The sequence below is a fragment of the Scyliorhinus canicula genome, chromosome 31, assembly GCF_902713615.1.
Source record: "Scyliorhinus canicula chromosome 31, sScyCan1.1, whole genome shotgun sequence".
Classification (NCBI taxonomy): Eukaryota; Metazoa; Chordata; class Chondrichthyes; order Carcharhiniformes; family Scyliorhinidae; genus Scyliorhinus; species Scyliorhinus canicula.
In genome coordinates, this window is record NC_052176.1 from 1,599,691 (window position 1) to 1,614,891 (window position 15,201).

Sequence of the window (15,201 nt, forward strand, 5' to 3'; positions counted from 1 at the left end):
TCTTGAATATATTCAAAGTTTTAGCATCAACTACTTCCTGTGGTAATGAATTCCACAGGCTCACCACTCTTGGTGTGAAGAAATGTCTCCTTATCTCTGTCCGAAATGGTTTACCCTGACTCCTCAGGCTGTGACTCCTGGTTCTGGACACACCCATCATTGGTAACATCTTCCCTGCATCTACCCTGTCTAGTCCCGTTAGAATTTTATAAGTCTCTCTGAGAACCCCCCTCATTCTTCTGAACTCCAGCGAGGAAAATCTCAACCTCATCAATCTCTCCTCATATGACAGTCCCGCCATCCCTGGAATCAGTCTGGTAACCCTTCTCTGCTCTTCCTCGAGAGCAAGAACATCCTTCCTCAGAGAAGGAGACCAAAGCTGCCCACAATACTCCAGGTGTGGCCTCACCAAGGCCCTGTACAATTGCAGCAACACATCCCTGCTCCTATACTCGAAACCTCTCGCAATGAAGGCCAACATACCATTAGCCTTCTTTACCGCCTGCTGCACCTGCATGCTTACCGTCAGCGAATGGTGCACAAGGACACCCAGGCCCCCTCACACAGTCCCCCCTCCCAATTTACTTAAAACATTTTTTTTAGAGTACCCAATTCATTTTTTTCCAATGAAGGGTGGCCAATCCACCTACCCTGCACATCTTCGGGTTGTGGGGGCGAGACCCACGCAGACGCGGGGAGAATGTGCAAACTCCACATGGACAGTGACCCAGGGCCGGGATTCGAACCCGGGACCTCGGCGCCGTGAGGCAGCAGTGCTAACCCACTGTGCCACCGAGCCATCCCGCCCTCTCCCAATTTACAACCGTTCAGGTAGTAATCTGCCTTCCTGTTTTTGCTTCCAAAGTGAATAACCTCGCACTTATCCAATAGGGACTTATCCAGTACGTAATAGGGACTCCCTTCTTTTCACTCCTCGCTGTCTTACCAACGCGGTACCTCCAGAACCGGTGCTGCCTCCCTCGCTGGATGGCCCAATTCATTCAGACACAGAATAGAAACGAACGTGGCACCTGTAATGTTTCACGTCGGCCTGGAACAAGGCAATGAGGGATCGCATCTGAGGGAATGGAACGTTTCATTCGATTGCCTTTCGTTGAACCACGCTGAACTGTACAAGTATCATTGATGTGTGAAGTGCCTGTTAAAAATCATCTGAGCACTTCATACTGATCAGCCGGACGGTGCGCTCATCAGTGATGTCAAGGAGCAGAGAGATGTGCCGAGAGTGACTGCTGTCGATGTGACAGTCTATTGTTTACATTGATTTTAATTTCCGCTGGTTCAAACCTTCCACTTCCTTACTGCCACGGGTTCACAAGGATCAGAGTGAAATTAAGTGAATTGCACATTGAGGAAACTATATCATTTTTTAAACTGCCCATGATTGAACTCAGATAGGCGCCAGCGTTACCACGGAAACATCTCCAATTTCACTCGCTAATAAAGAAAGGATTGCACATAAATACTTGCAAAGAGATTTTTGGTATTTTATTAAACCACTTAATGGGATGCAAACTGTCTTTACCACTTAACGGACTAATTTGTACTGTTTGGTATTGTTCGTGGGCAGCGCGGTAGCACAGTGGTTAGCACAGTTGCTTCACAGCTCCAGGGTCTCAGGTTCGATTCCCGGCTTGGGTCACTGTCTGTGCGGAGTCTGCACATCCTCCCCGTGTCTGCGTGGGTTTCCTCCGGGTGCTCCGGTTTCCTCCCACAGTCCAAAGATGTGCAGCTTAGACGGATTGATCATGCTAAATAGCCCCTTAGTGTTCAAACAAAAGGTTGGGTGGGGTTACTGGGTTACGGGTGTGGGCTTGGGTGGGGTGCTCTTTCCAAGGGCTGGTGCAGTCTCGATGGGCCGAATGGCCTCCTTCAGCACTGTAAATTCCATAACAATCGATTGGATTGGATTTGTGTATTGTCACGTGTACCGAGCTACAGTGAAAAGTATTCTTCAGCGAGCAGCTCAAACAGGTCATTTAGTACATGAAAAGAAAAGAAAATACATAATAGGGCAACACAACGTACACAATGTAAATACATAGACACCAGCATCGGGTGAAGCATACAGGGGTGCAGTGTTTTTTATAAATGTTTTTTTTATTGAGTTTTCATATTTTATATATGACAAATTACAAGTTATTAGAGAGAGAGAAAAAAAAAAGGAAAACACAAAAATTTAACATGAATATTTACAGGTAAGCATCTTCATAACAATAATTGTGGCCGCCCCCTTTAGCCAGCATACATATTTTACATTCCCCAATATGGCCGAGGCACATGTTTATAGGCATTTATTTATAGTTTGGTTTTGGGCCTTGGCTTGCCATCAAACCCCCATACCGAGCCCGTAGCCCCACCCCCCCTCGCCCCGGCTACCTTCCCCCAATTCCCGTCCATTTTCCCCTGATTCTTGGCCACCCGACTATTCTTCCTCATGTACGTTGGCCACAAACAGGTCCCGGAACAGTTGCATGAATGGCTCCCACGTTCTGTGGAAGCCGTCGTCCGACCCTCGGATGGCGAATTTGATTTTCTCCATTTGGAGAGATTCCGAGAGGTCGGACAGCCAGTCTGCAGCTCTGGGTGGTGCTGCTGACCGCCAGCCAAACAGGATTCTACGGCGGGCAATCAGGGAGGCAAAGGCAAGGGCGTCCGCCCTCCTCCCCAGGAATAGATCTGGCTGGTCTGAAACCCCGAAGACCGCCACTATCGGGCATGGCTCCACCCTCACCCCCACCACTTTGGACATAGCCTCGAAGAAGGCTGTCCAGTACTCCACAAGTCTGGGGCAAGACCAGAACATGTGGACGTGGTTGGCCGGGCCTCTTTGGCACCGCTCACATTTGTCCTCCACCTCCGGGAAGAACCTACTCATACGGTTTCTCGTTAAGTGGGCTCTATGTACCACTTTTAGTTGCGTCAGGCTGAGCCTTGCGCACGTGGAGGTGGAGTTGACCCTATGCAGTGCTTCGCTCCAGAGTCCCCACCCTATCTCCATCCCCAGGTCGTCCTCCCATTTCCTTCTTGTTGCGTCCAGTACGGTGTCGTCCCTATCTACCAGTCGGTCATACATGTCACTACAGTTCCCTTTCTCTAGGATACTTGCGTCCAGTAGGTCTTCCAGTAGTGTCTGTCGTGGCGGTTGTGGGTACGTCCTTGTCTCCTTTCGTAGGAAGTTTTTGAGCTGCAGGTACCGTAGCTCGTTCCCCCCAGCTAGCTGAAATCTCTCTGTCAGTTCGTCCAGTGTTGCGATCCTGTCGTCCGTGTATAGGTCCCTGACTGTCAGTGTCCCCCCGTCCTGCCTCCACCTTTTGAAGGTGGCGTCAGTCAGTGCTGGTGTGAACCTATGGTTGTTGCAGATGGGAGCCTTGTCCGACATTTTGTACAGGCCAAATTGCTGCCGCAGTTGGTTCCAGGATTGGAGGGTGGCCGTCACCACTGGGCTGGTGGAGTGTTTTTTGGGTGGGGATGGGAGTGCTGCCGTGGCGAGGGCCCGGAGGGAGGTTCCCATGCAGGAGGCCTCCTCCGCACGCACCCACTCGGCTTCTGGCTCCTGGATCCATCCCCTTACTCGCTCGGCTGTTGCCGCCCAGTGGTAGAATTGTAGATTCGGGAGGGCTAGCCCCCCCCGGATTTTGTTTTTTGTATGACCTTCTTTGGGATCCTAGCATTTTTACCCCCCCATACGAACGCCATGATAAGTTTGTCCAGCGCTTTGAAAAAGGCCTTGGGGATGTAGATCGGAATGGATCTAAGCAGGAAGAGGAACCTGGGCAGTACGTTCATTTTGATCGTCTGGACTCTCCCCGCGAGGGAGAGCGGGAGTGTGTTCCATCTTTGCAGGTCCTTTTTAACTTCCTCCGTCAGGCTGGTGAGGTTCCATTTGTGGATCCCTTTCTAGTCATGGGCTATTTGGATCCCCAGGTAGCGGAATTTATTTTGGGCTTGTTTGAACGGCAGCCCCTTTAGTGCTGCCCCCCCCCCCCCCCCCCCCCCCCCTTGCGGGTGTACTGGGAAGATCTCACTTTTGCTCATGTTGAGTTTGTAGCCCGAGAAGGCTCCAAACTCTTTCAGGAGCGCTATGATTCCGTCCATGCTGCTTTGTGGGTCCGAGATATAGAGGAGCAGATCATCCGCATAGAGTGAGACTCTGTGCTCTCTACCTCCCCTTCGGATCCCCCTCCAATTTTTTGCTGCCCTGAGCGCGATTGCTAGCGGTTCGATTGCTAGTGCGAACAGCAGCGGGGACAGTGGGCATCCTTGTCTGGTGCCCCTGTGCAGCTGGAAGTATTGGGAGTTGGTATTGTTGGTCCGTACACTCGCCATGGGAGCGTTGTATAGGAGCTTTACCCAAGCGGTGAACCCTGTTCCAAGCCCGAACCTCTCCAGTACCTCTATGAGGTATTTCTATTCGACTCTGTCGAAGGCCTTTTCTGCGTCCAGGGAGACGATCACCTCTTGTGTTCTCTCCCCGGAGGGGGTCATTATCACGTTCAGCAGGCGCCTGATGTTCGCGGTAAGCTGTCTACCTTTGACGAAGCCCGTCTGGTCCTCTGTGACCACCTCAGGTACACAGTCTTCTAGCCTTTTGGCTAGGATTTTGGCCAGTATTTTGGCATCTGCGTTCAGCAGAGATATGGGTTTGTATGACCCACATTCCGTTGGGTCTTTGTCTTTCTTAGGTATCAGCGAGATTGAGGCCTGTGCTAACGTGGGTGGCAGTGTGCCCCTAGCTAGCGAGTCTGTGAACATCTCCCGCAGGTGCGGGGCCAGCGCTGTCGCGAATTTTTTGTAGAAGTCCGCCGGGAATCCGTCCGGTCCCGGCGCCTTCCCCGTCTGCATGGAGCTAATGCTCTCCATGATCTCTTGGGTGCAGTGTTAATGAGGTCAGTCCATGAGAGGGTCGTTTAGGAGTCTGGTAACAGCGGGGAAGAAGGTGTTTTTGAGCCAGGGTCCCGGGTTCGATTCCAGGCTTGGGTCACTGTCTGTGCGGAGTCTGCACATTCTCCCAGTGTCTGCGTGGGTTTCCTCCGGGTGCTCCGGTTTCCTCCCACAAGTCCCGAAAGACGTGCTTGTTGGGTGAATCGGACATTCTGAATTCTCTCTCTGTGACCTGAACAGGCGCCGGAATGTGGCGACTCGGGGGATTTTCACAGTAACTTCATTGCAGTGTTAATGTCAGCCTACTTGTGACACTAATAAATAAAGATCAATAAAGATAAAGAGGTGGCTCACTTCTGATGTGGAATGAGGACAGGCACCAACACCTGCCACGTTGGCCTGTTGTACGCCTGTAAGACTGATACAGCGTGATTCCATATTGCCTGGCCATTTATTTCATCGCTGTTGGTGCTTACTTTAAGCAAATTGCTTTGAGACACACTGAGTACGTGAAGTCAACGTTCAAAAGTAAAGTTCCCTTTCTACTCGTAAGACGATTCCATTTTCAGACAGGTGTAGCAATGTTATTGGAAGGTTCAGGTTGCTAATTTTCCATTAAATTGTTCTGATAGAGAGTGGCGTTATGGGCCAGGGTTTAGAGAACCCCAAAGTGTATCATGGAGTTCACCTGACCCACAACTTTTACTAGATTGTGGTATGGGGAGCACACGGCCCACTCTACAGGTGTGGTACAGCAGAAATGGAAAAGTATTTTTTAAAGCAAAACAATGTTTATTCTATGAACTCAAGTTAGCCTTTTTAAAACATACAGTGAACATCTTAGCAACCATCGATTCAAATACAACCCCCAAAGAATACAACACTAAGTAATCCTTAATAACTTCCCAAACAACATCCAGAAGACAAAAGAAACACCTTTCAACGGAAGCACATCAGGTTTATATTCACTACTGAGAACATTTATAATTCTGAATTCACCAAATGATCAAGAGATGGTCTTTTCATGGCAGAGAGATCAACAGTACACCTGCTCTGTCTGGCTTCAGCTCCAACACTGAAAATGAAACGAAAACACACCCTGCAGCAAACAGCCTAAAATGAAAGTAAAAAGCTGACAGACAGCCCAGCTCCATCCACTCTCTGGCATCACTGCAGTAGTAAACACCCATTTCTTAAAGGTACTCTCACGACAGATATTTATATACACACCCATTTACAAACACCCATTTCTTAAAGGTACTCTCACATGACAGTGGGGCCCGCGGATTGACTGATTGATTTGATTTATTGTCACATGTACCGAAGTACAGTGAAAAGTATTTTTCTGCGGCCGAGGGAACGTACACAGTGCGTACATAGTAGACAAAAGAGAATAATCAACAGAGAATATTGACAAATGGTACATTGACAAACAGGGATTGGTTACAGTGCGGAACAAGGGGCCAAACAAAGCAAAATACATGAGTAAGAGCAGCATAGGGCGTCGTGAATAGTGTTCTTACAGGGAACAGATCAGTCCGAGGGGGAGTCGTTGAGGAGTCTGGCAGCTGTGGGGAAGAAGCTGTTCCTATGTCTGGATGTACGGATCTTCAGACTTCTGTACCTTCTGCCTGATGGAAGTGTCTGGAAGAGGGCAAAGCCTGGGTGGGAGGGGTCTCTGATAATGCTGCCTGCCTTCCTGGGGCAGCGGGAGGTATAGACAGAATCAATGGGAGGGTGGTGTTGGGCTGAGTTCCCCACACTCTGCAGTTTCTTGCGGTCCTGGGCCGAGCAGTTGCCATACCAGGCTGAGATGCAGCCGGATAGGATGCTCTCTATGGCACAGCTGTAGAAATTTGTGAGAGTCGATGCAGCCATGCCAAATTTCTTTTGCTTCCGTCGGAAGTAGAGACGTTTTTGGACCTCTGTCCGGCATTTAAGCTAAAAAGAGTTCTGACGTAGCCTTGTGACGCTGGTCCTGCATTGTCATTGTCTCAATGGGTCTGCATTTCCTCCTTGCAGGAGAAAGGTTTAAGCAGCCGTCATCGCACTACGCGAGGGACGACATTATGAATCAAAAGCTTTCGCTCTTGCAGGACGACATCACCAAGCTGGAAGTCGACGCGGTTGTCAACGCAGGTTGGTACATTGGCAGCTAGGTGGCCTGCAAGTGTACAAGAGCAGAATGGCAAGAATGGTAAATAAATACTGCACCATCGACTGGATTCAAGCCTGGCTCATCCACTCGATGGTGCAATGCATGATCCTGTTAAAGCACCCACCTGGTTAAAGGCACCGGTAGGGAAAATCCCTTTCCCATTCGGGAAAGCGCTGGGAACCTTGCTCTCATCCCAGACTTGACACTTAGTCGCTGCCAATCTGGACCTCAAAATTAAGATAATTCAGTCCTACTCTCCCTTATGTTTCTTGCCAGATGTATGTGCCGTGTCCTTAGTTTTGTGCGGAGGGCCATCTATAATGCAGTGTTTCATTGTTCGATGACAATGTTTCCTGTGGGAAGGATGTCGAGAGTGTATAATGCACATTCACAAGAATGCTGCCTAGTTCAGCAGGAAGCAACACACAGACAGAAAGATTATGAAAAATCGGGGCCGATTTGGTTTGAAGAATTGAAATGATGGGGTGACCTTAATAGAAACGTTGCAACTTGTGAAAGGGATGGGGATAACGGGTTTGTAGCCACCTGGGGTGGCCACTGCCCAACACGAAATGGAAGATTGCAAGGAATGCAGGGAAAATGGACATGTTGTAAAGCAAGCACCTTGCAAAGCGATTGTATATTGGGACGGCTGTAGAAACCAGGTTTGACTGCTGCAGAAACCAGACAGCACTGTGAAAAGAAACCAGTTAACATACTAATGAGGCGATACCGGGCGATCCCCAGGTACAACAGAAGCAAGTTAAACACAGATCGATACATTCTATGGAAGGCCAGACTTTCGGCGCCAGAGGAGCCCAAAACAATAAGTCCCAAGAACCGCCCCAGCGACCGAGGAACTGCCCCATGATTGGGGGGTTCAAACATAATCGATTGGGAAGAGACCCAATCGATTCCAAGCAGGTAAAGGAGTCTGCCCAAAGGGGCGCGGATCCCCTGGGACCTATAAAAGAAAGGTCCCACACATGGTTCAGTCTCCTGGCTCCTGTCTCCTGATCCAGCCTTCGGACAGCAGCCACGAACAAGTAAGTGCCTCCCAACGACCGCTACCAGAGATAGGCACTCCTGACCCTCTTTTTAATTGATATCAACCTGAAGTCTGCAGACCAGAGCAGAGCAAGAGGCCTTGTTCCCTGACTCAGCGGTTCTTTCGAGATAAGTATTAGTTGTTTAGCGGTAGGAATAAGTTTAATCCTTTTAGCGTGTGCATGGGTAGTTATTATAATTGTATTATAATAAACTCTAGTTGTTTGGACTTACTAATTGGTGTGCGGTTTTATTGCTTTGAACTTCACCTTGAAACTTGTGGCGGTGTCTTAACGACACCTGGCGACTCCAGAGCTTAGACAAGAAACAGAGCCAAATTGAGTGTTCAGCACACTCACCCAGAACGATCGACAGGATGGAAGTGCTTCGCACGACTGAGGTCTAGAGTGGGACGACACAGCTAACAAGGTTATAAGTGCAAGCCATGATGTGGAGATGCCGGCGCTGGACTGGGGTGGGCACAGTAAGAGGTCCCACAACACCAGGTTAACGTCCCAACTGCTTTATTTGGAATCACTAGCTTTCGGAGCGCTGCTCCTCCATCAGGTGAAGTGGAGGCAGGTTCACTAACACAGCAGCGATAGGCAGAGCCACAGTTACAGACAGGAGTGAGGGACAATCACAGGTAATCACATCCCTCACTCCACTCGCACTGCTTGTACCCTTGTTTACCCGTAAAGACTCGTAGTCCAATCATTCTTCACATTCCAATTTGTAATTAACTTGCCGGTAGTGGTTAGCACTGCTGCTTCACAGCACCAGGGTCCCGGGTTCGATTCCCGGTTTGGGTCACTGTCTGTGCGGAGTCTGCACGTTCTCCCCCGTGTCTGCGCGGGTTTCCTCCGGGCGCTCCGGTTTCCTCCCACAAGTCCCGAAAGACGTGCTTGTTGGGCGAATCGGACATTCTGAATTCTCCCTCCGTGTCCCCGAACAGGCGCCGGAATGTGGCGACGAGGGGATTTTCACAGTAACTTCATTGCGGTGTTCGCGTAAGCCTACTCGTGACAATAAAGATCATTAAAAAAGAAAGCTGCACTTGGCGCAGTGGTTAGCACTGGAACTACGGCGCTGAGGACCCGGGTTCGATCCCGGCTCTGGGACACTGTCCGTGTGGAGTTCGCACATTCTCCCCCGTGTCTGCGTGGGTTTCACCCCCACAACCCAAAAGATGTGCCGGCTAGGTGGATTGGCCACGCGAAATTGCCCCTTAATTGGAAAAAAAAATTGGGCACTCTAAATTTATAAAAAACAAATGTGCCGTGTCCTTAGTTTTGTGCGGTGGACCATCTATAATGCAGTGTTTCATTGTTCGATGACAATGTTTCCTGTGGGAAGGATGTCACGATAGTATAGAGTGTATAATGCACATTCACAAGAATGCTGCCTGGAAAAAAAAATTGGGCACTCTAAATTTATAAAAAACAAATGTAAGTGCTTATAAATTGGGGACCAGGGCAATCTCTCTAGCCAGGTAACTGTCTGAGGCTGTGGACCGCAGGGTCAGAGATGGCAGCGGAAGGAGCCACCACGTCAGCTGTTAAGAGTAGGTGAGAAAGAAAGGCACTTGAAGTGGACTTGGAAACAGAAGGCACGAGGGATTAGGACAACTGCTGCTCGGGAGGGTGATGCACCGCCTGCATTGCATTGCAACATCTGCGTAATTCTGTGCGACTGGAACGGGCTTCCTTGGCTCTGGTTCAGCCGCCGTTAAGGGGGCTTCGGGGGCACCTCCAGTGTGGCACTTCATTTCAGACGGCGATGGCTGCTACCTAACCTAATTCGTCTTCACTCGCCCGACTGCTACCCCTACCATCCCTATCCATTTCCCTGTCGAGCTCGAGTGCATCCAATTGCCGCACTGTTTAAAAAAAAAAAAATTCAATCTCATTCCCCCAGAGCTGGATTTTAATTGAAAAGCAAGCACCTGTCTGGTACCATGGACAGCTCTGATCAGGTTTCTTCTGCAGCATCGTGTTAACAGCCCATTCACATTAGGAGCACGGATAAGCTGGAAAGGTGATATCTGTGTGCTTAACACACTGTGCATGAAAATACCTGGATAATGGTTCTTAACTTTTGGGATGGTGATGCGGCTTTGCGGCTCAATAGCAGGCAGCCTTGACTTTTCTGATCAGCACTCGGTGAAACCTCTTCTGAAGCCGAACAGATTCAAAGCCTGACCTTTAAAAATACGCGTTTTTTCCCCCCCATTAAATCTGTGTCCCTTGGTAAGGCAGCGTGAACGAGTGATTATGATTTTCTCCTGGTTCTCATAGTGGAGGGAACATGTTTTTCAAACCCCATTTCAAGCCTCACAAGAGAGTTCAAACTTATGCCACGCTCTGAGGCTGTATCAGGCTCTGGGCAGACCCCGTTTGGAGTATTGTGAGCGGTTTTGTGCCCCCGTATCTAAGGAAGGATGTGCCGGGACCTTGGAAAGGGTCCAGAGGGAGGTTCACAAGAATGATCCCCGGAATGAAGAGCTTGTCGTATGAGGAACGGTTGAGGACTCTGGGTCTGTACTCGTTGGGAGTTTAGAAGGATGAGGGGGGGGGGGGGGGGGGGGGGGGGATCTTATTGAAACTTACAGGATACTGCGAGGCCTGGATAGAGTGGACGTGGAGAGGATGTTTCCACTAGTCGGAGAAACTAGAAGCAGAGGGCGCAATCTCAGACTAAAGGGACGATCCTTTAAAACAGAGATGAGGAGGAATTTCTTCAGCCAGAGGGTGGTGAATCTGTGGAACTCTTTGCCGCAGAAGGCTGTGGAGGCCAAATCACTGAGTGTCTTTAAGACAGAGATAGATAGGTTCTTGATTAATAAGGGGGTCAGGGGTTATGGGATGAAGGCAGGAGAATGGGGATGAGAAAATATCGGCCTTGATTGAATGGCGGAGCAGACTCGATGGGCCGAGTGGCCTAATTCTGCTCCTATGTCTTATGGTCAGAGGTAACATGCTGGTTGCATCTTTGAAATTTTAGCACAATGGGCTAAGGGCGGCAGGGTGGGTAGGGAGGAACGATGTGCTCGCCAAATGTGGTGTGAACAGAGGCCCTCGTCAGCACTGCGTTATTGGATTAGATTTGTTTATTGTCATGTGTACCGAGGTACAGTGAAAAGTACAGGCAGATCATTAAGTACATGAAAAGAAAAGGAAATAAAAGAAAATACATAATAGAGCAACACGAGGTTTACAATGTAAATACATAGACACCGGCATCGGATGAAGCATACAGGGGTGTAGTGTTAATCAGGTCAATCCATAAGAGGACTCGTTTAAGAGTCTGGTAACAGTGGGGAAGAAGCTGTTTTTGAGTCAGTCCGTGCGTGTTCTCAGACTTCTGTATCTCCCGCCCGATGGAAGAAGTTGGAAGAGTGAGTAAGCCGGGTGGGAGGGATCCTTGATTATGCTGCCCGCTTTCCCCAGGCAGCGGGAGGTGTAGATGGAGTCAATGGATGGGAGGCAGGTTCGTGTGACAGACTGGGCTGTGTTCACGACTCTCTGAAGTTTCTTGCGGTCCTGGGCCGAGCAGTTGCCCTACCAGGCTGTGATGCAGCCCAATAGGCTGCTTTCTATGGTGCATCTGTAAAAGTTGGTACGGGTTAATGTGGACATGCCGAATTTCCTTAGTTTCCTGAGGAAGTATAAGCGCTCTTGTGCTTTCTTGGTGGTAGCGTCGAAGTGGGTGGACCAGGACAGATTTTTGGTGATGTGTACCCCGAGGAATTATGCTTCTTTACCCGTTAGCGTTTCTCATGATGCTTCGCAATCTGACCCCACTCCACTGCGCTCCTAACACGTTGATTACACTGGACACCAAAGCAGCTTAAAAAAGCACAATATCCGCGTTTGTCAGCTGGTAGCGCGTCCACCTCTGGGTCACAAGTTTTCAAGTTCCAGTCCCCCTCCAGGGCTTGATGCGCTGGTGAACACAGAGGAATCCTGACAGTGCAGAAGGAGGCCATTCGGCCCATAGGGTCTGCCCCCGACCCTCTGAAAGAGCACCCCGACCTAGCCCACTCCCCCACACTATCCCCGTAACCCCACCTAACCGGCACGCCTTTGGACTGCGGGAGGAAACCGGAGCACCCGGAGGAAACCCACGCAGACACGGGGGGGGGGGGGGGGGAGAACGGGCAGACGGTCACCCGAGGCTGGAATCGAACTGGGTCTCTGAGACGGCATTGCTGACCGCTGTGCCAGCCTGCCGCCCCGGTGAAGGTGACAATTCCTACGAATGAGACTTAGAAACTGGAACAGGCCCTGTCTGCCGGGTGAAGACGGAAGACTCCGCCACACTATTGCAAAGAAGGGCAGGAGGGGAGTTCTCCCTGCGGTCCTTGAGCCTTCCTGCAAAGCCACGGAGCGGGATTCTCTGGTCGCCGACGGCGAAATCGCATTCGGCGATCGGCCGGAGAATCCCCGATTGTGGCAAAATCGGAGGGGGGGGGGGTGGGTGGAGGGGGGGGGGGGTGGGTTGAGGGGGGGGGGGCGCTTTAGCGATGCTCTGCCCCCTCTAAAACAGCATACTCAGTCATCTCAGGTCCTCTCCCCGATGCTCTGCTCCCCCGCCCGATGGGCCGAGTTCCCAACGGCGTGGGTCACTCCTGCTGTTTTATTCTCGTGGACTCCGCGTGGCGGCGCCACAGTGGGGGGGGGGGGGGGGGAGCCGTTCTGCGGGCAGGGGGGGCTTTGGCTGGGGCTGTGGCCACTGGGGTGGGGGGGTGGTCTGGACGATGTGAGGGGTGTTACTGGGGGACAGTAAATTGCAGACCGGGTCCGTGTGCACCCGGTAATTCTCCGGCAGTATCCGCAGGTAAAGCCAGGGGGCTTTACGCTGTGCAGCTGCTAGCCCCTGTTATGGGCCAGGGTTTAGAGAACCCCAAAGTGCATCATGGAGTTCACCTGACCCACAAGAGATTGTGGTACGGGGAGCAGACGGCCCACTCCACAGGTGTGGTGCAGCAGAAACGGAAAAGTATTTTTTAAAGCAAAACAATGTTTATTCCATGAACTCAAGTTAACCTTTTTAAAACATTCAGTGAACATCTTAGCAACCATTAATTCAAATACAACCACGAAAGAATACAACACTAAGTAATCCTTTAAGCTTTCCTTTTCAACGCCCACACGACTTAAAAACAAAACCTTTATCAGAAGCATATCAGGTTAAAGTCACTACTGAAAACATTTATAATTCTGAATTCACCAAACGATCAAGAGATAGTCTTTTTTTTTAAATTTAGAGTACCCAATTCATTTTTTCCAGTTAAGGGGCAATTTAGCATGTTCAATCCACCTATCTGCAAAGGTGCAGCAAACGGGCAGCACGGTAGCATTGTGGATAGCACAATCGCTTCACAGCTCCAGGGTCCCAGGTTCGATTCCGGCTTGGGTCACTGTCTGCACATCCTCCCCGTGTGTGCGTGGGTTTCCTCCGGGTGCTCCGGTTTCCTCCCACAGTCCAAAGATGTGCGGGTTAGGTGGATTGGCCATGATAAAATGCCCTTGGTGTCCAAAATTGCCCTTAGTGTTGGGTGGGGTTACTGGGTAATGGGGATAGGGTGGAGGTGTTGACCTTGGATAGGGGGTAGGGTGCTCTTTCCAAGAGCCGGTGCAGACTCGATGGGCCGAATGGCCTCCTTCTGCACTGTAAATTCTATATCTATATCTTGCACATCTTTCGGTTGTGGGGGCGAAACCCACACAAACACGGGGAGAATGTGCAAACTCCACACGGACAGTGACCCAGAGCCGGGATCGAACCTGGGGCCTCGGCGCCGCGAGACTGCAGTGCTAACCACTGCGCCACCGTGCTGCGCAAGAGATAGTCTTTTGATGGCAGAGAGATCAGCAGTACACCTGCTCTGTCTGGCTTCAGCTCCAACACTGAAAACGAAACTAAAACACACCCTGCAGCCTGCTCAAAAACGAAAGTAAAAAGCTGACAGACAGCCCAGCTCCACCCACTCTCTGACATCAGTGCGGTAGTAAACACCCATTTCTTAAAGGTACTCTCACTACAGATATTTATATACACACCCATTTATAAACACCCATTTCTTGAAATTCCTCTCACACGACACCCCCCCACTGGGCGGAGGATCGGTGCAGCTTTTGCGTCGTTTCTCCTGACGTAAAACACCACCGTTCCCACACCAGCGTCAGCACTTCGTCTGCAATTCGGAAAATCCAGCCCCTCATGCCTGCCCCACACTTCCGCCCCACATGTCGCATGTCCGATGTAGTCTGACGTACGTCGCGTGTAATAATGTTTAGCTCACTGGGCCCAATCGCTGGCTTTTAAAGCAGACCCAGGCAGGCCAGCAGCACGGTTCGATTCCCGTACCGGCCTCCCCGAGCAGGCGCCGGAATGTGGCGACTAGGGGGCTTTTCACAGTAACTTCATTTGAAACCTGCTGGTGACAATAAGCCATTTTCATTTCATAATCGAAAGGTGTAGTATGTGACCCCCGACCAGTGGTTCGAGGAACTTGAGTACAGTTAATGCCGGTGTGCAAAAATTCCTAATTGAAACAATGAATTAAAGCTCCTGATGTGAAATTGCGACAGAATAATACGTTTAATACAATTTAACACACCCGTCCAAATTCAATTAAAAGTGTAGGCGTTTAGGTTTCAGTTCTTAGCAACTGATCTTATGTTAAGATTAAGGAGCAGAAAATTGCAGCTTACATGCAGGTTTAGCTCCGTATCTACGTGAAGAGCTATAATCCTTCCCAGTCTGAGTTTCCCAGTTCCCCCTTGTCACCTGTTACATGAAGGTTTTCACTGTTTTGCCCGCTGGAGAAAGGTCACAGTCACCGGTGACCCTGACTGATGAACACAAAAGGAGAACGCAGGTTCGGCAGATCACTTAAGCTCAGCTCCGGTCTTCTGAATAAATACATTTTACCTTGAAGACGTCTGGAATTTTAAAATAGAAAAAAATCTGAGCTGCGGGATTGTGTGAAACTTGCGACTCAATAGATTTACAAAAATAATTTGTATTCTTTTATATGTTAACGTTAATTCAGGGTCATATCTTGCAACTTGTCCATCGAGTAA

At 50.0% G+C, this 15,201-nt stretch overlaps 1 protein-coding gene across 2 annotated transcripts in view; it reads left to right on the forward strand.

Annotated features, from left to right (window-relative positions):
- Positions 1-15,201, forward strand: part of LOC119959003 (ADP-ribose glycohydrolase MACROD1-like) — an 811,859-nt gene that overhangs the window by 23,369 nt on the left and 773,289 nt on the right. For both annotated transcript variants that reach the window (XM_038787543.1, XM_038787544.1), the window contains exon 3: positions 6,928-7,044. In XM_038787543.1, coding sequence (XP_038643471.1) covers positions 6,928-7,044 — 117 coding nt within the window. The remainder of the gene's footprint in view (positions 1-6,927; positions 7,045-15,201) is intronic.